Consider the following 25,318-nt stretch of genomic DNA (forward strand, 5'->3'; position numbering starts at 1 on the left):
ATTCTCCAAGATCTATCACATAATGGGTCACAAGATGGCCCTTCATAAGTATAAAAGAATTCAGATCATACCATGCATACTTTCAGACCACAATGCTATGAAGCTTGAAATCCACCACAAGAAAAAGTTTGGAAAACCTCCGAAAGCATAGAGGTTAAAGAACAACCTACTAAAGAATGAATGGGTCAACCAGGCAATTAGAGAAGAAATCAAAAAATATATGGAAGCAAATGAAAATGAAAATACAACAATCCAAATGCTTTGGGATGCAGCGAAGGCAGTCCTGAGAGGAAAATACATTGCAATCCAGGCCTATCTCCAGAAATAAGAAAAATCCCAAATACAAAATCTAACAGCATACCTAGGGGAAATAGAAGCAGAACAGCAAACACAGCCCAAACCCAGCAGAAGAAGAGAAATAATAAAGATCAAAACAGAAATAAGTGATACAGAATCTAAAAGAACTGTAGAGCAGATCAATGAAACCAAGAGTTGGTTTTTTTGAAAAATAAACAAAATTGATAAGCCTCTAGCCAGGATTCTCAAAAAGAAAAGAAAGATGACCCAAATAGATAAAATCATGAATGAAAATGGAATTATTACAACCAATCCCTCAGAAATGCAAGCAATTATCAGGGAATACTATGAAAAGTTGTATGCCAACAAACTGGACAATCTGGAAGAAATGGACACATTCATAAGCACCCACATACTTCCAAAACTCAAACAGGAAGATTGAACATTTGAACAGACCCATAACCAGCGAAGAAATTGAATCACTTATCAAAAATCTCCCAACAAATATGAGTCCAGGAGCAGATGTCTTCCCAGGGGAATTCTATCAGACATTTAAAGCAGAGATACTACCTATCCTTCTCAAGCTATTCTAAAAAATAGAAAGGGAAGGAAAAATTACAGACTCATTCCATGAAGCCAGCATTAATTGGATTCCTAAACCAGAGACCCAGCAAAAAAAGAGAACTACAGGCCAATATCCCTGATGAAGATGGATGCAAAAATTGTCAATAAGGTACTAGCACATTGAATTCGAAAGCATATAAAAAGAATTATACACCATGACCAAGTGGGATTCATTCCTGGGCTCCAGGGCTGGTTCAACATTTGCAAATCGATCAATGTAATACATGACATTAATAAAAGAAAAGATAAGAACCATATGATCCTGTCAATCGATGCAGAAAAAGCATTTGAGAAAATTCAGCATCCTTTCCTAACAAAAACCCTCGAGATGCTGGGATAGAAGGAACATACTTAAACATCATAAAAGCCATTTATGAAAAGCCCACAGCTAATATCATCCTCAATGGGGAAAAACTGAGAGACTTTCCCCTGAGATCAGGAACGTGACAGGGATGTCCACTCTCACTGCTGTTGTTTAACATAGTGTTGGAAGTGCTAGCATCAGCAATCACACAACAAAAGGAAATCAAAGGCATCAAAACTGCCAAAGACGAAGTCAAGCTTTCACTTTTTGCAGATGACATGATATTATACATGCAAAACCCGATAGACTCCACCAAAAGTCTGCTAGAACTGATACATGAATTCAGGAAACTCGCAGGATACAAAATCAATGTACAGAAATCAGTTGCATTGTTAGACACTAATAATGAAGCAACAGAAAGACAAAGAAAGAAACTGATCCCCTTCACAATTGCACCAAGAAGCATAAAATACCTAGGGATAAATCTAACCAAAGATATAAAAGATCTGTATGCTGAAAACTATAGAAAGCTTATGAAGGAAATTGAAGAAGATATAAAGAAATGGAAAAACATTCCGTGCTCAGGGACTGGAAGAATAAATATTGTTAAAATGTCAATACTATCCAAAGCTATCTACACATTGAATGCAATCCCAATCAAAGTTGCACCAGCATTCTTCTCGAAGCTAGAACAAGCAATCCTAAAATTTGTATGGAACCACAAAAGGCCCCGAATAGCCAAAGTAATTGTGAAGAAGAAGACCAAAGCGGGAGGTATCACAATCCCAGACTTTAGCCTCTACTACAAAGCTGTAATCATGCAGACAGCATGGTATTGGCACAAAAACAGACACTTAGACCAATGGAATAGAATAGAAACCCCAGAATTGGACCCACAAACGTATGGCCAACTCATCTTTGACAAAGCAGGAAAGAATATCCAATGGAAAAAAGACAGTCTCTTTAACAAATGCTGGGACAACTGGACAGCAACGTGCAGATGGAGGAAACTACACCACTTTCTTACACCATTCACAAAAACAAACTCAAAATGGATAAAGGACCTGAATGTGAGACAGGAAACCATCAAAACCCCAAAGAAGAAAGCAGGAAAAAACCTCTCTGACCTCAGCCGCAGCAATTTCTTACTTGACACATCCCCAAAGTCAATGGAATTAAAAGCAAAAATGAACTATTGGGACCTTATCAAGATAAAAAACTTCTGCACAGCAAAGGAAACAATCAACAAAACTAAAAGGCAACCAATGGAATGGGAAAAGATATTTGCAAATGACATATCGAACAAAGGGCTAGTATCCAAAATCTATACAGGGCTCACCAAACTACACACCTGAAAAACATGTAACACAGTGAAGAAATGGGCAGAAAACATGAATAGACACTTCTCTAAAGAAGACATCCAGATGGCCAACAGGCACATGGAAAGATGCTCAACGTCATTCCTCATCAGGGAAATGCAAATCAAAACCACATTCAGATACCACCTCACGCCAGTCAGGGTGGCTAAAATGAACCAATCAGGAGACTATAAATGCTGGCGAGGATGTGGAGAAACGGGAACCCCCTTGCACTGTTTTGGGAATGCAAACTGGTGCAGGCTCTCTGAAAACAGTGTGGAGGTTTCTCAAAAAATTAAAAATAGAACTACCCTATGACCCTGCAATAGCACTGCTAGGAATATACCCAAGGGATACAGGAGTGCTGATGCTTAGGGGCACTTGTACCCCAATGTTTATAGCAGCATTTTCAACAATAGCCAAATCATGGAAAGAGCCTAAATGTTCATCAACTGATGAATGGATAAAGAAATTGTGGTTTATATACACAATGGGATATTACGTGGCAAAGAGACAGAATGAAAAATGGCCTTTTGTAGCCATGTAGATGGAACTGGAGAGTGTTATGCTAAGTGAAATGAGTCATGCAGACAAAGATACCATAAGTTTTTATTCTTAGGTGGACCCTGAGAAACTTAACAGAAGACCATGGGGAAGGGGAAGAAAAAAAAAGGGTTAGAGAGGGAGGGAAGCAAACCATAAGGGACTCTAAACACTGAGAACAAAGTGAGGGTTGATGGGGTTGGGAGGGAGAGGAGGGTGGGTGATGGGTATTGAGGAGGGAACATGTTGGGATGGGCATTGGGTGTTGTAAGGAAACCAATTTGACAATAAACTTAATATTTAAAATAAATAAATAAAATAATATTTGACATATAAAAAAAAGTCATTTGAGGCTGAAATCTTTAAGGGCAGAATGACTTTTCTAGGTGCTCCTGGCTGGTTCAGTTGGTTAAGTGCCCCACTTTAGCTCAGGTCTCACTCACGATTCATGACTTTGAGCCCCACATCAGGTTCTGTGCTGACAGCTCAGAGCCTGGAACCGGCTTCAGATTCTTTGTCTCCCTCTCTCTGCCCCTCCCTTGTTCATGCTCTCCCTCTCTCTCTGTCTCTCTCTCAATAAATAAATAAACATTAAAATATTCTTTAAAAAATGAATGACTTCTCTTATATCCTAGAGTGATTCCTAGGAAGTAAACCCTTCTTTAATGACCCTGTGTTTTTCCTGCAATGCACCCCACATTACTGTGGCGACAGACAGGAGATGACGGTATAGGTTCATGAACTGATTAGTGGAAAGGGGAGGAGGGATAAGGAGAAGAGTGGAATTTGGGAAAAGAAATGACCCTAGGCCTGGAGATATAACATGACATTAATCAATAGAGAAAGAACATTCAGGTGGGACACTGACAAAGAGAGTTCCAAGTGTGGGATAACCAGGAGAGTTCATTTGTGACTCTTAATAGTAAGCTTTGTGTCTTTCAGAGGCAGAGTCACAGTGGCATTGGAATCAGGCAGACTGTGATCTGACTCCCTGTGACCAGGACCCTGTGAGGTGGAAACACTCAGCAATGACACAGAGGTGACTGAGGGAGCCTGAGAGCAGTAGTCCCATATGGACTGTGTGGACAAAAGAGTGGTTCCTGTACTGGCCCCTGAGTCTGTTCCTCACCCGACAGAGTGAGAGCAAAAGAAAAGGTCTCAGGTGCGTGGTGGTCTAGAAATGGTCACCATTAAGGTTTCTGGAAAACTTTGTACCTTCTAACAACCTCAGGGAATAGGAGGCCATCATAGTAGGAATATATTTTCTGCTTTCTATTTCTCATGGGACTGTTTGCATTGCATTGCATACTCGTGCCACTGAGGGTGTGTTGGGCTGGAGTTGATCTGATGCAGGGGCATGAGAATGGTCTGGGGGCTGAGCTGTAGTTTTATGAGATATAAAGACCCTGGCCTGTGTCCCCTGTGCAGATTGTCCATAGTCCGTGCTATGACCTGAACAACACGGAGGATGGAGGGAAGATGATACAGGTGGCTGGGACTTCTTTGGTGAAGCTTCCATCATTTTCTTCTACCTGGACCCCAACTCTCCCAACTACATGGTTAGTCAGTGAGTCCAGGTCCCACCAGACAGTCACTATGTTACCCAAAGCAATAGGTGTCCCTTCCCCGGTTGCCATGATGGTGTCAGGGCAGAGGGTGGGGTGGTTTGATCCAGTCATCCTCAAATCTTGGGTTTCTTACCAGTGGGTCCGTAAGGGCCAATCTCTGTCATCCAGACATTATGTTGTGTGGACATTACCTGGGACTGCAGACACATTTTCCCCATGTGGGAAGTCAGTGTGAGACACAGTACATTTGGCTTATGTGTCCTTTTTCTTGCCCAAGACGGTGTCAGCTCTGTGAGCATGGGGACCCTCCCTATCATTTCTGTACTGTGATCTGAGCCCTGAGCCCACATAGGTCATGTAGTGAGGGTTCTCTCAATGCCACGCACATAGAGCATGTGGACAGTTGACTATCCTGAGTCAGACACAGCTATGCTCTGTGTCACTGGTTCTGTCCTGGTGCTTTGATATGGACTGAACTGTGTCCCCGTAGATTCCTATATGGAAACCCACACTGTGACTTCATAGACTTTATAGAAGAGGTACACAGCATGGGTGAGCACACGTGGAAATGCCATGTGAGGAACCAGGATGAATGTAACCATTTGCAAGACAAGGAGAGAGACCTCAGGGGACATCAAACCTGCCACCACCTTGAATTTGGACATTTAGCCTCCAAAACTGTGAGAAAATAAGTATCTTTTGATTTTCTCACCCAGTGTGTGGTATTATGTTATGGCAGCACCAGCAGACAGGCACAATCCTCAAGGACTCTGTCCCCAGGGAAACCGGCCCCAGCATCCAGGAATTTCTGCTCAGTTCACATCAAACAGAAAATGTGCTCCTACAGGGACAGGGTTTGGTGTCTGAATTGAGAGGACAAGGACACATACTCAAGAGAAAGTTCACTGATTTGGGTTTCAGACTTCTGTTTTAGGGAAGCAGCTGTGTTTGCAGACAGTGGGAGCTGAACAAGGAAAGCGCATCAGCGTGGGGAGAGCAGGTTTTTGTCTCACTTCCCTATGGGCCTGGAGCACTGTGTCAGCACTTTCTACAGAGTCAGCAGACATGCAGTAATAATCAGCTTCGTCCTCGGCCTGGAGCCCAGTGATGGTCAAGGAGGCTGTGTTGCCAGACGTGGAGCCAGAAAATCGACCAGAAACCCCTGAGGGTTTATTGCTATTAGCAGAGATGAGGAGTTTAGGGGCCTTTCCTGGAAGCTGCTGGTACCAGTTCACACCAACTATACCAATGTTGTTGGCACTTCCAGCGCAGGAGATGGTGACCATCTGGCCCAGGTCCCCAGACACTGAGGGCGGCTGAGTCAGCTCAGACTGGGCCCAGGACCCTGGAAGGGGAGAGACAAAGAGAAGGGGATGCTGGGATCTAGACACCAGAGGAGAATCCAAGGCCCACGTGTCCTCCCTGGACCACTTCCTCTGTTCCCTCATCTAGTCACCTGTGCAGTGGATGAGAAGGGTGAGGAGAAGAGGGAACCAGGCCATGGTGGAAGTCATCACCGACCCTGCCTTCTGTGGATCCACAGCTGAGCAGATCTCCTCTAATCCCTTCCTTCCCCTTTTCATCCTCTGAGAGAGGGAGGGCCCATCCATGCAAATCAGACCAGCCGCTCTCTGACACTTCACTGACCCTGGGTCAAGTCCCTCTGCCTGAGGATGTCAGGTGGGTTGGACGGGGAGGTGGTCTCTGGAGCCATGCCAGGAGAGGGGAGATCACAGTTTGGAGTCCTGAGCAGAGGGCACAGGCATTGTCCAGGTGCAGGTCCCAGCTCTAATCATGGCCAACCCTCAGAAGCAGGTGACGACCACCCCCTGGTGTCCAGGCCCAGACACAGCATATGTGACATGGTGAGCAGATCTCATCAGAGTTCCTGCCTTCCCACTGCTCTGTCCACCATCCCCTTCCTTCGGGACAGGCCAGGTGTCCTCTGTGTGGCCTCCCATCCCCTGAGGACACACTGTGCTCTCCTCTGGCTCCGCATAGTGAGTCTGTCCACAGCTTCCTTGGCTATTATTGACGGGGCAGGACTGACGTGGTGACTCTTGTACAACCACACAGATGAGGATCAGGGCCACAGCACCGATGGGTCCACATTGACACATGGCCAGTTCTGTGCAGGAGGCCGATTTCTTCCCCCTTCCCTGCTTCCTCTCTGGTCTGAGAGTTTTCCTTTCCCAGAAGCTCCCTCAGCACTGAGGACACAGGAACACCTTTTCTCCAGGTTGTGGGTAGAAGCCCACATTCGTCGTGTGCATTCCTACAGGGTTCCACACTGAAAATCTTTGTCAGCTGTCACTCTTGCCAACTCACATCACATACTGGGGACGATAGAGGTTGCCTTCACCCCTGGGGAGACCCCTGCAAGGAAGCACCTGTTGAGACAACACACATGTCCTTGCTCAAGTGGGGACTCTGCCACACCAGAAGGGACGCAGCTGCTCAGTCTCCCTCAGGAAGTACAGGGCCCAGTCCCCAGTCCCAGGTTCCTTTTAGTGAATGGTCCCCACTGAGGCCCTGTGTAGGGACGACAGGGCAGTCCCACAGCGCCCCCTCCTGGCTGAAGGGCACACACCCCACTGTGTCCCACAACCCTGAGAGCCCAGCAGGTTTCCTCACTTCTGTTTATTCACATATCATTGAGCTGAATCTTGGATAATGATCCTCTAGTGTTGCCCTTGATCAATGTAGCATTTTTCAGTCTCCAAACAATCCCTAGTCCATAGGATTTGGAGGCATTTACCTCAATTAAATGGTAAATTGCCAGTTCTTTGCAGAAGATACTCCAGACCTCAGGTCCCTCCTCTGGCCTACAATTGAGAATATGTCTATCTCTGAATGTTTGAAAACTCCTGTGCGTTAAACCAATGGATTCCAGCTACTGTCCATTAAATTGAGTATTATGTTAATCTTCTATATTTTTAGGTAATTTCCTTGGCTTACTACCTTAAGAAGAAAAGACAATACAATGAATTTATATTTGATGAAGTCGTATTTAACAAGTGTCATTTTTTGTTTTTCTTTTTTCATTTCTTCATGGGTTATCCTGACAGTGTCTTGTCTACACTTTTTTATAGAAACCTTAGATCCTGAATATTTTCTCCTTTTTGTGTTTACAGCTTTATGTTTACAGTTATTTCTATAATCCTTTTAGTGATTTTTTAATATATATAAAATGAGGGTTTTTTTAATGTTTTTATTTATTTTTGTGACAGAGAGAGACAGAACATGAGCAGGGGAGGGCCAGAGGGAGAGGGAGACAAGAATCGGAAGCAGGCTCCAGTCTCTGAGCTGACAGCACAGAGCCTGATGCGGGGCTCGAACCCACAGACTGTGAGATCATGACCTGAGCCGAAGTCGGACGCTCAACTGACGAGCCACCCAGGCGCCCCTATAAAATGAGTTTTAAGTATGATTCATTTATCTCTCAGGATATCCAATTGTTCTGTGGCCATTTGTCCCAAAGTCCATCCTTTCTCCTCGGAAAGCCTTCTTCACTTTGTAAAAAAAAAAATTGTTTTTCCTTATTTCTGTGGGTCCGTTTCTGGGTTTTATGTTCTGTTATCTTGGCCAATGTGTCTATCCTCTATCCATACCACTCTGACTTCTAGGACAGGAACTGAATTACACTTTTATACAATTTGGGAAGAACTGGCATATTTACGATAATGAGTCTTCTAATCCATGAACAGAACATATCTTTCCATTGTTTTAGGTCCACTTTGATTACATTTACCAGCATTGTCCAGATTTTAGCACCTGTGGCTTATACCTGTGTTAATAAACATGCCCCTAAACACTTCATCGAGTGGTTTTAAGGGTTTTTTAAAAATTATTTTCACCAGTTTATTGCTAGTATATACACATCTATATGATATTTCTATGTTGATCTTCATTCTAAAATGTTTCCAAAATTATTTATTACTCTTTGAGTTTATATATTTGCATAATTAATTGTAGCTTCCTTTGTAGTTTTCATGGAGATCATTCTCTCACCTGGAATTGGGGCAACTGTCTCTTGCTCTTCTTCATCTGTATGCCTCTCATTGTTTGCCTTGCATTATGGTTCTGACGGGCACATCCAGTCCTATGGAACAGCAGTGTTGACATAGGACATGGTGGCCTTGCTCCCTACCTGAGGTGGGAAAGCTTTCAGTGCTTCATCTCCGTGTGTGTTCAACGAAGGGAAAGTGTTTTATAGTTCTCTTTACCAAACTGAAGATGTACTCTTTTATAGTTGGTTCTCTGAAAACTTTTATCACTCTCATTCATATATTCATTCTTTCTTTTCCATGAGCACAAATAGGTTTTAAGCTGTGCAGGAAGTGGAAGAGAATTAAACCTACCTGAGAGAGTGAGGGAGATGCTTTCATCTGTCTTTCTTTTTTAATTTTTTAAAAGTTTATATATATTTGAGAGAGAGAAAGACAGAACCCAAGTGGGGGAAGGGCAGAGAGAGAGGAAGACAGAATGCGAAGCAGGCTGGAGGCTCCGAGGTGTCAGCAGAGAGCCCGACATGGCATTTGAACTCGGTAGCCATAAGATCATGACCTGAACCCAAGTCAGATATTTAACTGACGGAGCCACCCAGGGGCCCCTCAGCTGTCATTTAATACTTTGGCTTTTATCACGACTGATTTATTTCTACTTCTACTTTGGTGACAAAGAGACAAGGAAGGAAGCCTGCTGAGACAGATACCATTCCCTCTTGTCTGATATGAGGGTGGGTGAGAGGATACTTATGACATGGAAAAAATGGCATTTTCTCTCGCCCTTCTCCTGCTGGGTTCTTCACTTCCTTAGACTCCCTGTCCCTCCTCACTTTCTTAAAATCCTGAGTCATCATTTTCATGATCACAATCCATCCCACATACCCCTCCCCTCAAGGTTTAATCCCACCCGCCTCACTAACCACCCACCCCATCAAATCCAAATACTGCTCCCTCTGCAGCTGAGCCCCCAGCTGCCTGGCTGCAGGTGCACATGGCCATGATGACTGACCCTGCTGCTCTTTGGGGCATCCCAAGTCAGACACCCTGTGATCCTTCATTTCTCACATTCCTGTCTGTCATCCATTGTTAGGGCTGTCCGTATCTACAGTGCACAGTCAGCCTTCCTCAGTCTCCTTGAAGTGAGAAAATATCTTCCATCCAGAATCCACACTGGAAAGTAGAAGCTAGAAGATAAGTTTCATGGCATCACCCACTAATTGTTAACAGGCTCATGTTTTGTTTTCTTATCGACGACAAAAGATGATATTCACTGTGGGGGATGAGCTTAGGAGTCCCCTGGGCTTACACCAACGGGTTCATACGACATAAAGAAACACAAAGCCACAGGATGCTCACAACTGAATTTGGGCAAACCAGATTGGCACCCCAAGACTAGGGGGATGTAAAGGCACCCCCGAATAGAAAGGGGTGCAGAACCCCCACAGTAGAGAGGAAGGGGAAAAGGCCTAAAATAAGATCAGGCACAAAGGCTCCCCATACAAAGGTATATGAGGTAAGCAAGATTAGGCGTTCAGGGCAGAAGCACTCTCCAACTTAGTACTATAGCAGAAAAACTGCTTTCACTGGAGGAAAGGACCAAGTTAGGTAAAGAGGTAAATTGAGTTACAGACCTCTACACTGTAGGCAAAGCAGCCCAGAGCAAAGATGGTTAACAAAAGAAAAGGTGCCTTGTTAACGCTGAGGTTGTTCCCCCTGTCTGCCTTAGCCCCTAGGCTGGCTCCTTGCTGACAGCAGACAGGCGGACTTGGGAATTGAAATCACAAACCAGGAGATCATGACTTGAGCTGAGGTCAGACATTTAACTGACTAAGCCGCCCAGGGCCGCCTGTTAGCACAATGTTTTTAAACTAAATACCCTGAGCCATCTGAAAGCAGAACTGAAGGGGTCCCCAGGTGGGAAAAAAATCTCTGTATATAAAGAGGAGACAGCTTTCCTGCCCCAAGAGCACTCATTTGAGGCCCCCAGCTATTTTCTGTGGTCTGTGCCCTGCAGGTTCTACTTGCCCAGCACCCATACTGAGCACTTTCCTGGGAGGAAAAGAAAACAGAAATGCAACAAGGTCAGCAGTTCAGGGTTTGAGGGGACCAAAGGGGATGCCAACCTACCAGTCTCCACCAGGCCAGGAAATAGCCTGAGTGCTTCAGAGACAATGACCAGAGGAAAAGTCCCAGTGCAGGAACAAAAGTAAACTTTGACCTAAAGCACATGCTTGAGTTGTTTTTGCAGGATTGAAAACTTGCCCCACAGGTTAATGAGGTAAAACAGTCACCAGCGGGACCCCCGCTGACAACCCTTCTTTTTCACAGGAATGTTCCCGTATTTCAGAGGCAAACAGCAGAAAGAGCCTGGGAGCCTAGACCAGTTTTATCTCCTGCAACAGCTCCACCAGTGCAGATGGACCAGGGAGTATCCTCCAGAGACCTCTGCCTCTTTATAACGTTAAGTCTCTGCCCTAGGAGGAGGACAAGCTTCATTAACCTACCACATGATGGGGACACAGCTCCTATTCTTCATATTCCTGGACAACCTCAGGCCCACTCTTGCATAAGATGACAAAACTCCCTTTTCTGGGTATCCATCTTAACCCCGAACGAAAGGAACCCACTCGCCTCCACTCAGGGAGTCACAGCTTTGATAATTCTTGTCCCTGATCCCCTTATCTGTGGCAAATAAAGTTTCCTTTGTGTGACAGCATCTGCTGAAGCCTCTGCCTGTACCTCACCAAGGAGTGAACTCAAAGTAGCTCCAACACTTCTAAGTAATATATTTCATCCCTTAACTTGGAAACCTGCCTTCTTCTCTCTACTCTCTACCTGTGGTTTTAGTGACATTTAAGTCTATTAATAAGAAATTTCAGAGAAATATTAAGTAACAGTTTTCTTAAAATTATCTTTGTCTGCTCATTTTCACCCTTTAGATCAAAGTAAGTTAGAAAAAAATGAAATAATTTTAAAGGTATCAGTTGTTAAGAATCCCTGGTGGCCTCGTGCCCGGGCTCACACCACAAATCATGAGCGTCAGTGGAAAGAGAAGTCAGTTCCCGAAAAGGCTGGGGTGACAGAGGGGGAAAGCTAGCCGTGGGTCTGAACCACCATCACTCGAAAAAGCCCCTGAGAGTGAAGACACAGGACAGCAAGTGGAGAGACCCAAGCCCTGACCACAGGACGGGCATCCAGGGCGAGCAATAGTGAAACGGGAGGTCTCAGATGCAGTGCTGTGGGCAGATGGGAGAGAAAGCGAAGTCAGGAGGGACGCTCTGGAATCATCTCACTAAGGAAAAAGAGGGGGAGTAGACATGTAGAGTCTGCCAGGCATGAGGGAATGGGAAAAAGAGAAAGGCCACAGAGCCCACCTCCCCACCACAAGGAAAGGAAAAATGTATGAGACAAAAACTTGAAATATGGACCGTAACACATAATACTATTTTTCATAATAATAAACAACACCAGCTAAATTATTGAACAAAATTTCAGCATGCAGAAATCTACAAAATAAAAAATGACAATGGGGGACAATATTCATCGGAAAATAAACTTTTAAAAAAGAATCTGTCATTACACACCATCATGGAAAATAATTATGTTATTTCGACAGTCTCTATTAAAATTGCAGCCATCTAGATAGATCCGCGTGTCCCCTGCACAAGATGAACCCGTCTCTAGAGGAAACGATGAAACGTTCCCTGTATTTAAATATGGTGCCTGTGATGTTCCTAGGACAATGCACACGCTGATGCCACTAAAAGGTGCGCTTCCGGGGGCACGTGGTCTGTGATTCGGCACCTGTGAAATGTGCACAACAGGAAAATCACTGCTGACAGAAAGAAATTTTTGGCTCCAAAGGACTGATGCAGGGGGGCCATGGACTCATTGCTGGGGGGTCAGGGGTTTTTTCTGCAGGTGATGGAAATGTTGTCAGTTTGATCCTGATGATGTTCGACAAACTCAGGAAACATACTACAGACCACTGAATCGTACCATTTAAATGACTGCACTTTATGCCTGTAAATGATCTTAAGAGATTTGTCTTATTTTCAGAAGAAAACAACATGAGGTGAAGCTACTGTCACTGACTCTTCATAGTTGTTCTGTGCTCAGAGAGTCAGACCCCCAGACCCTCTGGGGTGTCCTCAGTCTCCCTGTTTATTTGTCACTGGCAGTGACCATGGGAAACTGGGGCACGTTGCTGTATCATTTGCCCACAGGCTTAGAGCACTGTGTCAGTAATGAGCAGCCTCGTCCTCAGGCCGCAGGCCCGAGATGATCAGAGAGGCCCTGTTCTCGAGAACCCAGCTGGGATCCCAGAGGTCCCGGTACTTCTGAGCATCTGAGTTTTGGGGACACGGTGGGGAATCTGTGGGTACCAGCCCACATAATACGACCCAACATTGTTGCTGATTCCAGTGCAGGTGAGGGTGACCTTCTAGCCCACAGACCCTGATGAAGAGGCTTCCTGTGTCAACACAGACAGTGCCCAGGACCCAGCAACACAGCAGTGGAGACACAGTTCAGTGTCAGGTTATTACTCACAGTGTGTTCTCAAAATGGGGGAAACAAGCAACTTAGGGGTCCCCCGAAAGCAATTCTTCCGCTTTCCACAGCCAGTAACCTGAGCAGAGAGCAAGGAAGGTGAGGAGGGGAGGGGTCCAGGCCAGGGTGGAGATACCCCAGGCTGTGGTCCTGAGCCCTCAAGGGAGAGACCTGCACAAAGCCTCTCTTATCCTCTCCCTTCCTGGAAGAGAGAAAGGAAGCCTTCATGCAAATCTCTCCCTCCCCTGGGACTGAATGTGGTGACAGCTGAGTGTGGGGTGGGTGGGCCTAAGGAAACTCCTCTAGGTGCAATTTTGTAGAGGGCACAAGGCAGGGCTCCAGGCCTGGGTGCTCAGCTGGGACCCCTGCCCCCACACACACCCCTCAGGAACAGGCCCACAGCGCCCCCTGCTGTCTCAGTGTCCAGCCGCACCCATGACTGGAAGGGACATCCTGGAGCTGTGAGAGAGTGACCAGGTCAGTAAGGACTTCAGTCTGCCTGGCATACTGTCCACCCCCACACAGGGCCAGATCTTCTCCTCCCTCAGGGCTTCTTCCTGTGCTTCAGGTGCCACCACACTTCAGTCCTTGCTGCAGACACAGGGCCTCCTCAGCATGAATCACCCTGGGCTCCTCCCACTGCTTAGAGACTTGTGTTGTTGGGGCCAAGAGTCATCGACCACTGGGGGATGATGTTTCCGCCCAGTGAGTCAAGATTGGAGAGCATGCACGCCCCTCAACAGCCTTTTTCGGGACTCCTGAGGGGACAGCCCAGTCTTCTCATCTCACTTCCCATTCTGGCGGGCCAGTCCCCATTACCCTCTGCACTGACCTCGATGAGGTAGATCAATGACGGTGCATGGCTATAGATCACGTGAGTATATTCTATCTCTCTATCATCTATCAAACTTTGAATTTTCTACATTACCTATAATTGGTATGGTATCGGCCCCAAAAGAGACACATATATCAATGCTCCAGATTCAAAAGGCCAGAAATAGGGTGGCTCAGTCGGTTGGGTGTCAGACTCTTGATTTCAGTTCAGGTCATGACCTCAACTTCTATAATTGAGCTCTGAGCCGATTTCTGAGCCTGCTTGGGATTCTCTCTCCCTCTCTCTCTGCTCCTTCCTCCCTCTCTCTCTCTTAAAATAAATAAATAAAGCTGAAAGTACCCAAATAATATAAATAAAAAGACCAGAAATAAGTGCAAGTTCCCCTTGACAAGCACAGAGAATGTAGACTGAAAATAAGGCCTTTCCTCAGTCTCTGGAGGAGAGCACACATGGATTTTGCAGGGAATTCAGACAAGAATAAGCATGAATCATATAGCAGATGCCTCATAGGAGTAACTCAGGTCTCACGGATGTTCCCTGACACACTTTGGGAAATAAAAGTGGAGTTTCTGGACCCCCTTCAGTGGGCACATGGATCTGCATGCCATGGGCTGCAGCGTGCACCCACGTGGTCATTCTGGGGTAAGAAGCACAGCCTAACGAACGATCCCACCTGGGTCAGGCCACATCGGCAAAGAGCCCCATGGGAGCTGCTCTGTGCCCTCTGCTGCTTCCTGCATTGGCATGGGCTCCTGGGGCTCTGGCTTCTCTGTACACCCAGCTGACCCATTCCCTTCCTGGGTGCACAGTTACTGTTTGGGATGATAAAAAGCTTTGAGAAATGGAGAGTCGTGATGGTCACCCAACATGGCGAATATATTTCATATCTCTGAATTGCACAAGAAAGTGATGAAAAGAGTAAATTTCCTGTTGTGTGTATTTTCATAATTAAAAATTACTAGCTGAAAACGCAAATTATGTTTAAGAAGTTGCACTCACACCAATCTCTTTCCCATCTTTATATGTGTCACCCTATTCTAACTCATCCTCATCACTAAAAATTGACAGTGATTTTATTATCTTTTTCCTGTAGGTTCCACATGTAAATGAGATAAAGCATTTGCCTTTCTGTGTAGGCCTTATTTCTCTCAGGGTCATGTCCCGCAGGTTCGTCCATGTTGTCATAAATGACAAGACTTTCTCCTGGAAAGGCTCAGGGGGTCTACTTCCTTTATGCAACATGGTGCCCCGCAGCCCCTCTACTGCATGGATCACAGACAACGCCGACGTGGCAGGAGAGGAGAGGAGGACACAGTCTGTTCTTCTGGGCTCCAGAAACCAGCCACAAGGCTGCCCGTGGGCCCTGATGGTGTCAGCTGTAGGAACCTCACGACTGTGAAATCTCCCAAGCCGACTGAGAATTTTGCTGCAATGGTGGCACTCCCCACTTTCCCTCACAAGCCCCACGGAGAAATTTGCTGACTGGCACACACAGTTTCTCCCAGGGGCAGTCACCCTCTCCCGACATCACAAATGAGGGGCAGGTACCCAGCCAGTGGGCCAGGCCAGCTCTGTGTCTGTGATTCTGTAGTGTCTCCACGCTGGGACACAGAGCTACTCAGTCAGTCTGAGGACAGGAGCCTGGAGGGAAGGGAGGGCCTCTGCTCTGACTCCTAGAGGAACATAGGCCATGCAGTGGAGGACTGTCTGCCTGGGGGATGGTCTGTAGACTCTCACCAGAAATCTAAGGCAAGTTGATGTACCCTTGTGAAGAAAAAAAAAGCGAAATCCACAGGCTCTAATTTTTACATGTGAATCACAAGGCAAAATTTCTGCATCATTATCACTTTTTTGTTGTCTTTGGTTTGCTTTATTATTGTTATTCTTTGTCTTTCTTTGTTTTCCTATTTTCCAGAGAGTTCACACAGGTTTGATAGGAAACTGGGAAGAAGGACAGTCAGATCCAGTAGCTACACCCAAGTATAGTAACTGTGCATTCAATTTACATTAGACTTGAGAGACTCAGACTACAGTGGCCTAAGCAGACTGGGTATTTGTCCCACTTCCCCATGTGTCTGTATCACTGTCACTAGCACTACTGGGCCAGATTGCACAGTAATAGTCAGCCTCATCCTCAGACTGCAGCCCAGAGATGAGCAGAAGCCCTGCATTGGCCGAGGCATCTTTGGACCCGGAGAAGCGGCTGGGGACCCCAGGTCCCAACTGTGTACTGGAGTCTGAGTAGTACAGGAGATACCGGGGAGGGCTCCCTGGATTCTGTTGGTACCAGTATATGCTATAGCTTCCAACATTGATGTTCCTGCTCAGGGTGCAGATGAGTCTGGCTGTTGTTCCCAGAGATGCAGAGAGGGAGGCTGGCTGACTCACGACAGGCTGGGACAAGGAACCTGCAAACACAGACACAGCAGAGGGAAGAGAAGGAACAGCGCACATGGGATTAGGGAGCTGAGCCACAGGGGTTTCACTCTGGCTGCAGGCCCACCCTGGGACACTGGGTCCTATCCCTACCTGTGCAGTGGCAGAGGAGCACGAGGAGGATGGGGATCCAGGCCATGGTGACACACGCTCTTCCTAGACCACAGAGCCAGGGCTGGGCTGCCCTGGGCCTCTCTTATCCCCAGTCCACAGAGCTCAAAAGGAGGGGCTGCTCATGCAAATGGGACCCACCCCTGCTGCTCGCTCCTGTGCGCTTAGAGGCCTGCAGCCCGCTAACAGGAAGACTGTGTGATGCACTAGTTTCCCCCTGGGTGGGCCTGGAAGAAGCAGCTGCTGGGACCACATACAGGCCCAGGTTCAGGGACTCCTCCAGGAACAGCGAAGACACACCTGCCCTGTCCCCACTGGAAACAAGGGGTCCAGTCTTGGGGCTTTCTGTCCTGGAGGGCTACTCAGCAGGGAGCCCCCATCCTGTAGAAAGCCCCAGACCTTGTCACCGTGCCCCCTGCTGCTGTCTGGGTGAACCTCTCCTTTCCCAGTGCAGGCTTCCCTGGTGCCTGTGTTTCCACCACCTGAGAGTAACCCTCCAGGGAAAGAGAAAGGTCCTTCTGTACATCAGGTATCTTCCATGGATGGGGTCTGATGAGAGGGACACATGCAGTCCTAACTCAGTACAACCTGTGAACCACTATGGAGCTGAGGACAAGACACACGGAAGAGGGAATAGAAACCATCTGTCCCAATGGTACAGCTCAGACGATGCATGCTGGCTCTGGGTGCCGGATGTGGACAGGAGCTCACCTAGGGGACACACACTCACACAGGAGGACATGTAATGTGGGCATGCTGGGTCCCTCCAGAGCAGGGGAGACAAGACACAGCAAACCCTGATGAGGGTGCTACAGGTGTGGGGACAGAGCAGGGCTGGGCATCCAGCAGGGACCACTGCAAGGCCATCTTGCGACCTCACCTCCGTGTTCTGGGAGACTTGCAATCCTGTCTGTGCAAATCATCAAGAGCACCTGCTAGACACAAGGAGAAGGAACCTGCCAGCTGAGGGATTGGGGGAGCACCAGTGCCATCTGGTGGACACGGGATGCACAGTGACCCAGGGCCTGGAGCTGGGGCCTGGGTCCCTGCCCCTCATCCCCCCTGCTCACTGTTGCAGACTCTTCACAGTGGATTCTGACACTAACACATATGCATGGAAGTTTCACCCATGTGTTTTGTGGCCTGATAACTCATGTCTTTCTCCTGGTCTTATTCCATGTGTGGACATACAGATATTGTTTACCCATTCTAAGGGTGCGTTGATCACTTTTGAGTCTTGGCAATCATAAATAAGACAGCAACAAACATTTAGGTGCATATTCTTGTTTGCACAGAAGAACCTCATTTAGAGTAAGCTGTAGGACTCTTCTTTTTGCATTATATCGTTAAGGCTTTGTTTGCCGTAGAAAACACTGCCAAGGAATCTTCCCAAGTGATGGGGCTTTTCGCACTCCCACCAGCAGTGAATGAGAGTTCCTGCTGCCCCACATCCTCGGTAGTATTGCTGCTGTCACTGTATTGAACTTTAGCCATGGTTATGGGAGGCCTCTGGTACGTCCTTGTTCAATTTGTAATACCACAATGACATATGAAGTTGGAAATCACTTTGCATGTGTAATAGTCATTTTGTCTATCTTCCTTGTTAAGGGATCTGTTCAGATCTGCCCATTGGGGAGGCACTGCTCAGCACCAGGGAATTCAGGAGTTCAGCAGAGCTCTATGTCAGCAAAAAGGGAGAAAGTGAGTGTGGAGTCTGACACAGGACTCGATCCCAACACCCTGGGATCATGACCTGAGCTGAAATCAAAGAGTTGGACACTCAACCAACTGAGCCACCCAGTTGACCCTCAACAGCTTATTTTTAAGTAACGTCTGTACCTAAAGTGGGGCTTGAACTCATGAACCCAAAGTCAAGAGTTGCATGCTCTAACCACTGAGATAGCCAGGCTCTCCTCCACTGAGTCATTTGTAACTCTGAACAAGCTAGTTTTGCCTTTGAAAATATGAACACAGGACAGATAAGAATCACTCTGAAGACATAACTGAAGGAAGGGATATGGCACTCTCAGATCATCTTATTCCCAGACAACAAATAATCTTTTGGAAGATCTGACAACAAAAGTCACTCCTGGAACCTCTTGACAGGGGATGCCACCAGGTCTAGAGAGTGGAGGGAGATTTTCTCTCACTTCCCTATGGATCTAAAGCACTGTGTAAGCATTGGTACTATCTTGGCATATAGGACACTAAGAGTCACTTCCTTGCACACTGGATCCCAGAGATGTCAGAACATATGCATTGGTCAAAACATCTTTGGATCCAGAAAACGACAGGGCACTGGGATCTCTGGTGTGGTATTTGACCCTGCCTTGAATCGCAGGAGATACCACCGAAGGTTCCATGGCTTCTACTGGCACCATTATGCATATTTCTCAAAACAACAATGATGTCACTTCTCAGGGTGAAAATGAGTCTATTAGATTCTTCAGAGATGTGGACAAGGAGGGTGTCTGAGCCAGCACGGGCTGGCAGAAAGAACTTGCAAACACAGACACTCATGGGTGATGGGGCAGGGATGGAGGTGAAGCTGCTTGGAGGTCTGATCCAAAGGTGTGGACATAGGCTCAGAGGCTGCTTTGGGTCACCGAGGACCGTCCTTACCTGTGCAGTAAGGAGAGTACACAGGAGAAGAGGTTACACCATGGTGGTCACAGTCCTACTGAGAACCCATGGCTGGAGCTGGGCTGTCCCAGGCATTTCTTATCTCCTTCAGTGGCCTCTGGGAGATGGGGTTGTACTTAGGGTTGCATTTTCTTTCTTGATAGTATCTTTGGGTGTACAAAAAAAGTAACTTTTGTGAAGCCCAATTGATGATCACCACCCCCCCCCCTTTTTTGGGTGTTTCTTATGATATCCTACGTGAAGAATCTCTTCCCAAGCTCAAAAAGCATGGGGATTTCCCTCTTGCTTTCTTCTATGATCTTTATAGTTTTAGCTCTAAAATTTAGATCTTTGATCCATTTTACATCCATTTTTGTTTATAGTATGTGGTAAGGGTCTAACTTCATACTTTTGTGTGTGGATATCTAGTTGGTCCAGCACCATTGGTTGGAGTGACCTTTTTTTCAGACTACATTCTCTGAGAACCCTTTTGAAAATCAATTGACCATAGATGAATGATTTCTTTATGGCCTCTGGGATATGTTTAATTTATCTCTATGTCTGTCCATAGGCCGGTACCACATTGGTCTTGACTGTAGCTTCGTAAGTTAGTTTTGTGACTTTTGAAATCTAAAAAAATTTTTTTTAATGTTTATATATTTTTGAGAGAGAGACAGATGGACACAGAGTGTGAGCTGAGGAGGAGCAGAAAGAGAGGGAGACACAGAATCCGAAGCAGGCTCCAGGCTCCGAGCTTTCAGCACAGAGCCCAATGCGGGGCTCAAACCACCAGCTGTGAGAACATGACCTGAGTAGAAGTTGGACGCCCAACCAACTGAGCCACCCAGGTGCCCCAGTGAGTTTTGAAATCTAGAGTTGTCAGTCCTGAAAATGTGTTCTTCTTCAGGATTTTTTGCATGTTCTGAGTCCCTGCAATTCCACAGAAATTTTAAGATCATCTTTTCTTAGAGTGCAAAATAGACATTTGGACCTTTGATAGGGATTGCATTTAATCTACCAATTGCTACGGAGAGTGTAGCTTCCTAACAATTGTTGTTCTTTATTTGTTTTGCAAGGTAAATACGATAAAATAATAAAACATTCATACTAACCATGTCTTTATCTACTTTTGTCTTAGTACAGAAAAACTATAAAGATAAATATGGGCCCATTAGTAAACTTGGGTTGTTCTTTATTTAAATATTTTATTATGTTTCTAGAAATTGTGAAAGGCAGTCATAAATTTGCTAATCTAAAGAATACTGGCATAGCAAACAGTTCACACCTGCTTCCTATTTAATTTTCACTAGAAAACTGAGGTATCTAGAGTTAGGAATTCTAACAAATATAATTTAGACTACTAACAATAATAAGGAAAACGACTATGTGTTCCAGGAAAGTAAGACATGTGGTTTTTGGGGGAAAAAGTATGAAGAAGGGGAATACATTTTGTGTTGAAGGAGAAGAAAAGTAATTTTGTCCTAACATTGACTTTATGGATACAATGCAGCTTCTTGGAAGTATCAGCCTGCCACCTGCTTACAGAGTTCCCAACAACTCTTCCAGTGCGTCAAGCAGGACATTTTCTAGAAGGTGCAGGAAACTTGGGATATACTGGGACCCTGAGCACAGAGAAATTACCCACTTCTGTAGGCGTTGCAGGCTAAGTCTGATGGCAGGTTTTTGGCACCAGTTTGGCTGGACTTTTGGCCTGCAGGGGCTGCTAAATGTTCACCGTAGAGCTTTCTTATAAAAGTCCCAGCAAAGCAGGTTTTAAAGAGTGTATATGGTCAACAGTTATTTTTCTGTAGTTAGGTAAATAATAATCACACCAAGTTCTTTTTGAAACCACATTTATTTTGCAAACAAATGAATGTCCATTTGGCTGTAAGGAGTAAAAACAAGGGTGGTTGTAGAGGAAAAAAATGTTTTCGATAAACACATGGGTAAATACTTGATTCTAACCCTGTTCATTAAAACCTGGACTAGAACCTGATTTCCATAGCTTCCTACAAAGTCTGGCTATAAGTCTCAAACCTAACATTTTGACTTTTGTCCCACCAACTGAGCTGGACTAACACTGCCCTTTTCCCAGGATTCATGCAAAGTAAATCTGAACAACTTCAGAGAAAGTTGATGTAACTCCACAGCAGCTCACACAGAGGCAGTCTTCATGTTCTTCCTCTCTTTCCCCTCACCATCCTCAGCCCCTGATTCCTTCCCGTCCTGAGGCCCCTGACCTTCCCCAACCCTCCACCTCTTATCCGGAGCCCCAAACCTGACTATGGCTCAGTCCACAGCCCCTGCCAAGTCACACCTTCTTGCGCCCCTGCTAATCCTTCCTAATCTGTGCACAACTGGGATGTCATTTCTGGGCATCGGGTCTGGGGTTCACTATCAAACTCTACAGTGCTCCAGCTCTAACCCCAAAGACCTCACCCCTCCTCAAGATCCTGGGACACAACCTTCTTTACAACACGTTTAGGTTCTGTGTCCTCTCTCTTCTCCCAGACACTGTCAACTCCCTGAACATGGGGACCCTTCCTGTCACGTCCACATGGGTTCCACATCCCTAGAGTCATTTGTGGCACACACTAGGTGTTCAGGAAGTGCTATGGATGCACATTATCTGGGCAGCACTGTATCAACACTCAGACACACCTGGACTCTTTGTTCCTGGCTCTGTCCTAACCTGTCACAGACTCTGTCCCCAGGGCAGCTGGCCCCTGGCACCCAGGAATTTCTCCTCAGAAGGAGAATCTCCTACAATGTATTCCTGCTGAGGACAGGCTTGGAGACCTGAAGTTAACAGAACATGGATGATTTGGTAACCAAAGTTCCTTGAAATTGTTCTCAGACTACAGTTTACACCAAAAGAAGGAAGCAGCTGACTTGGCCAAAGAGGGGAGGCTGCAAGAGGACCCCCATTGCTGGGGAAACAGCAGATTTTTGTCTCACTTCCCCAAAGGACTGGGCATTGCATAAGCAATGAGTTTCTTGTCCCACACTGAGCCGTGATAATCAGCCTCGTCGTCTGCCTGGAGCCCAGTGATGGTCAAGGAGCCTGTGTTGCCAGACCCGGAGCCAGAGAACCGGTCTGGAACCCCCACAGGCCAAGTGTGCTCATGGAGAATGGCTTTAGGGGTCATTCCTGGGAGCTGTTGGTACCAAAACACACAATAACCGGCCCCAGTGTTGGCTGGGCTTCCAGTGCAGAAAATGGTGAGTGTCTGGCCCAGGGACCCAAACACTGAAGATGGCTGAATCAGCACAGACTGGGCCAACGACCCTGGAAGAAGAAGAGACAGAGAGGATGAGGCTGGGGTCTAGAGACAAGAGGAGGAAGCAGGGCCCCTTCCCCTGTCTCTGCATCCAGTCACCTGTGCAGCGAGCAAGTAAGATGAGGAGGAGAGAGAACCAGGCCATGGTGGAGGTCATCACCTTTCCTGCCCTGTGTGACCCCACTGCTGAGCAGATCTTCCCTAACCCCTCCTTCCCCTCTTCATCCTCTGAGAGAGGGAGGGCTCATCCATGCATGTGACCCCCAGCTCTCTGACCCTTCACAGACCCCGGTTGGTCCCTCATCCTGAGGAGGTCAGGGGTGGGCAGGGCAGGGGCTGTTTGGGGCCAGGGGGTGGGGAGGTCCCAGATGGGAGCCCTGAGCAGAAGGCAAAGGCAGTGCCAGGTGGCAGATCCCAAGAGTCAATAACCCTGACCCCTCAGAACCAGGCCCTGAGTGACCCCTAGTGTCCAGTCACAGACACGCCATTGTGTGACATGGTGACCAGAGCCCATCAGAGAGACAGCTCCAGCCTCCCCACTGCTCCCTTGCTCCTTCATGGGTCAAGACTGAGCTGGTGTCTCTGGGATACACTCCTTTGAGATCATGATCAAGTTCAGAACAGTGACAGGTCTCCATGGACAGGTGTTCCCTTCTGTCCAGGAGGCTGACCGTTCCTCTTATGGGATTCCTCCCTGGTTTCCGGAACTCCCCTTCCACTCATGTTCACACAGCCCTGAGGAGTTGGGGAGCACTCCTTTCCGGGTTGTGTAGAAGCCCTCGTTTGTTCCTAGAAGGGTTAAGCCCTAAAAAACTCGGTCATCTGTCACCATTTCCACAAGCTTAGAAACAGTCCTCCGCACACTGTGGGCACGGATTCCCTCCTAATATCTGTTCTGCAAGCACATAGACCCAACTCTGCAAGAGCCCTGCCAAGTGAGGCTGTGTGTGGCATTGACCTCAGAGCATAAAGGGCAAACCTGCAGGGAGTTCTAGGAGGGAAGGAGTGACAGCTGCAGGTGTTCTGACAGGGACCTCCTTGCAGACTTTATGTGTTAATCACCTATTAGACAACTGTTACCTTAAAATGAATGTGTGTCATTTTTTCCAAAAACTCAGCTCCGAAAGAGTGATTTAAACTCAGTGACAGTTTCAATGGGAAGGTACAGGTTCAACTGCGAGTGTGTTTCCCCGGACCCGTGTTTATTGCAGACAGAATATGATTTAAAATAGTGGTTGCCAAATGCATGAAAACATAATGGAAAATACGTGACATTTAGTTCTTGGTTGAATAGGGGCCAATACCTTGCTTAAATCACTTGATTCATTTTTGTTATTATTATTATTTGAATAACAATTCTGCATGTTAGGGCTGGTCTAACAGGTAAAGTAGGAAAGCCCAACATGGTGCCCTGGGAAACACCATGAGGAGCCTGTTCCAGTGAACTTCACACTGATCTCGCTGGTGGAATGAACAAACACAGAGTTTGCTGCATGGAACGATAAGGGGTCAGACTCCTCTCAGGGTGGGTAAAGCAATAGTCACTGCGTCTTGTGTTCACCGTGTTCAGGATAGAAAAATTGCTCAGTCAGCCACCGCTGATTAGAGGAATGATTCCACTAGCTAAGGCCAATTTGACCCAGAAAATTCTTTCAAAGATCCCATATTGATGCCAGCTGAGGTGGAGATAAGGGGCACTGTGTCTCTGAGGTCACAGGCCCTGTAGCCCTGACTTGAGACAGATGTTTCAGCAGAGGCCTATCCTGGCTGGAGGCGTCACTGGAGTGTCTGAGGGTGACAGTCCAGCCCTGAGAGGATGCAGAGTGTGCCTCGGGTCCCTGTGGGCCTTGAGCTCCAAGGGAGCAGCACTGAGGCTGCTGTCCCAGAATCAATGTGCTGATCAGCTTCAGGCACTACCTGGAGCCCAGACATGGTTGAAGGCTCAGCCGCCCATAGGGACAGAGACTCACCCATGGATCCCTGAGCATCAGCCTCATCCCAGGAGAGCAGGTGTTCAAAGCAAGTCCTGCCCTCCTGATGGGACTCCAGTGACACTCGCTGTCACTGGGTTTCCTGCTCATGGGGATTCTGTTTCCTAGATTGTGACGCTGATGAAGGCTGGGTGAGCACAGGTTGACAATGACTCCTGGGGAGACAGAGGAACCTGGAAAGTGTCAAGTCCAGGACACTATACACTAGCTCATGCTGGACAAAGCAGGAAAGAACATCCAATGGGAAGAAGACAGTGTCTTCAACAAATGGTGTGGAGTAAACTGGACAGCAACGTGCAGAAGAACGACTGCACCACTTTCTTACACCATATACAAAATAAGCTCAACATGGATGAAAGACCCATGTGTGAGACAGGGAACCGTCAAAATCCAAGAGAAGCGCGCAGACAACAAAGTTTGACCTCGGCCATAGCAAATTCTTACTGGAACTGCAGGACACAAGGGCAGGCCTCCCCTCAATGAGCCACTGGGCATGAAGTTTTTTTATTTATTATTTTTTAAAAATGTTCGTGTGTTTATTTACTTTTGAGACAGAGAGCAACAGAGCATGAGTGGGGGAGGGGCAGAGAGAGAGGGAGACACAGAATCTGAAGCAGCTTCCAGCCTCCGAACTGTCAGCACAAAGCCCCATGCAGGGCTCGATCCCACGAATCGGGAGACCATGACCCGAACAGATAGACAATGACTGAGCCACCCAGGCTCCCTGGGATGAAGATTATTTTGAGTTAAAAAGCAGTCAAGGTCCACACACACAGGAAAAGCTCTTCAT

General features: G+C 46.7%; 1 pseudogene and 1 gene segment (V, D, J or C); both read right to left on the reverse strand.

Moving 5' to 3' along the window:
• Nucleotides 1-16,744, reverse strand: part of LOC132676254 (immunoglobulin lambda variable 5-37-like) — a 74,337-nt gene extending 57,593 nt beyond the window's left edge. Inside the window, 1 exon segment of the V gene segment in view lies at nt 16,617-16,744. Within this exon segment, the coding sequence occupies nt 16,617-16,662 (46 nt within the window).
• Nucleotides 16,745-22,210: 5,466 nt separating this feature from the next.
• LOC132676253 (putative non-functional immunoglobulin lambda variable 1-50 pseudogene) lies at nt 22,211-22,682 on the reverse strand (annotated as a pseudogene).
• Nucleotides 22,683-25,318: the final 2,636 nt, after the last annotated feature.

This window comes from Panthera onca, chromosome D3, assembly GCF_046562875.1.
Source record: "Panthera onca isolate mPanOnc1 chromosome D3, mPanOnc1 haplotype 2, whole genome shotgun sequence".
Lineage (NCBI taxonomy): Eukaryota > Metazoa > Chordata > Mammalia > Carnivora > Felidae > Panthera > Panthera onca.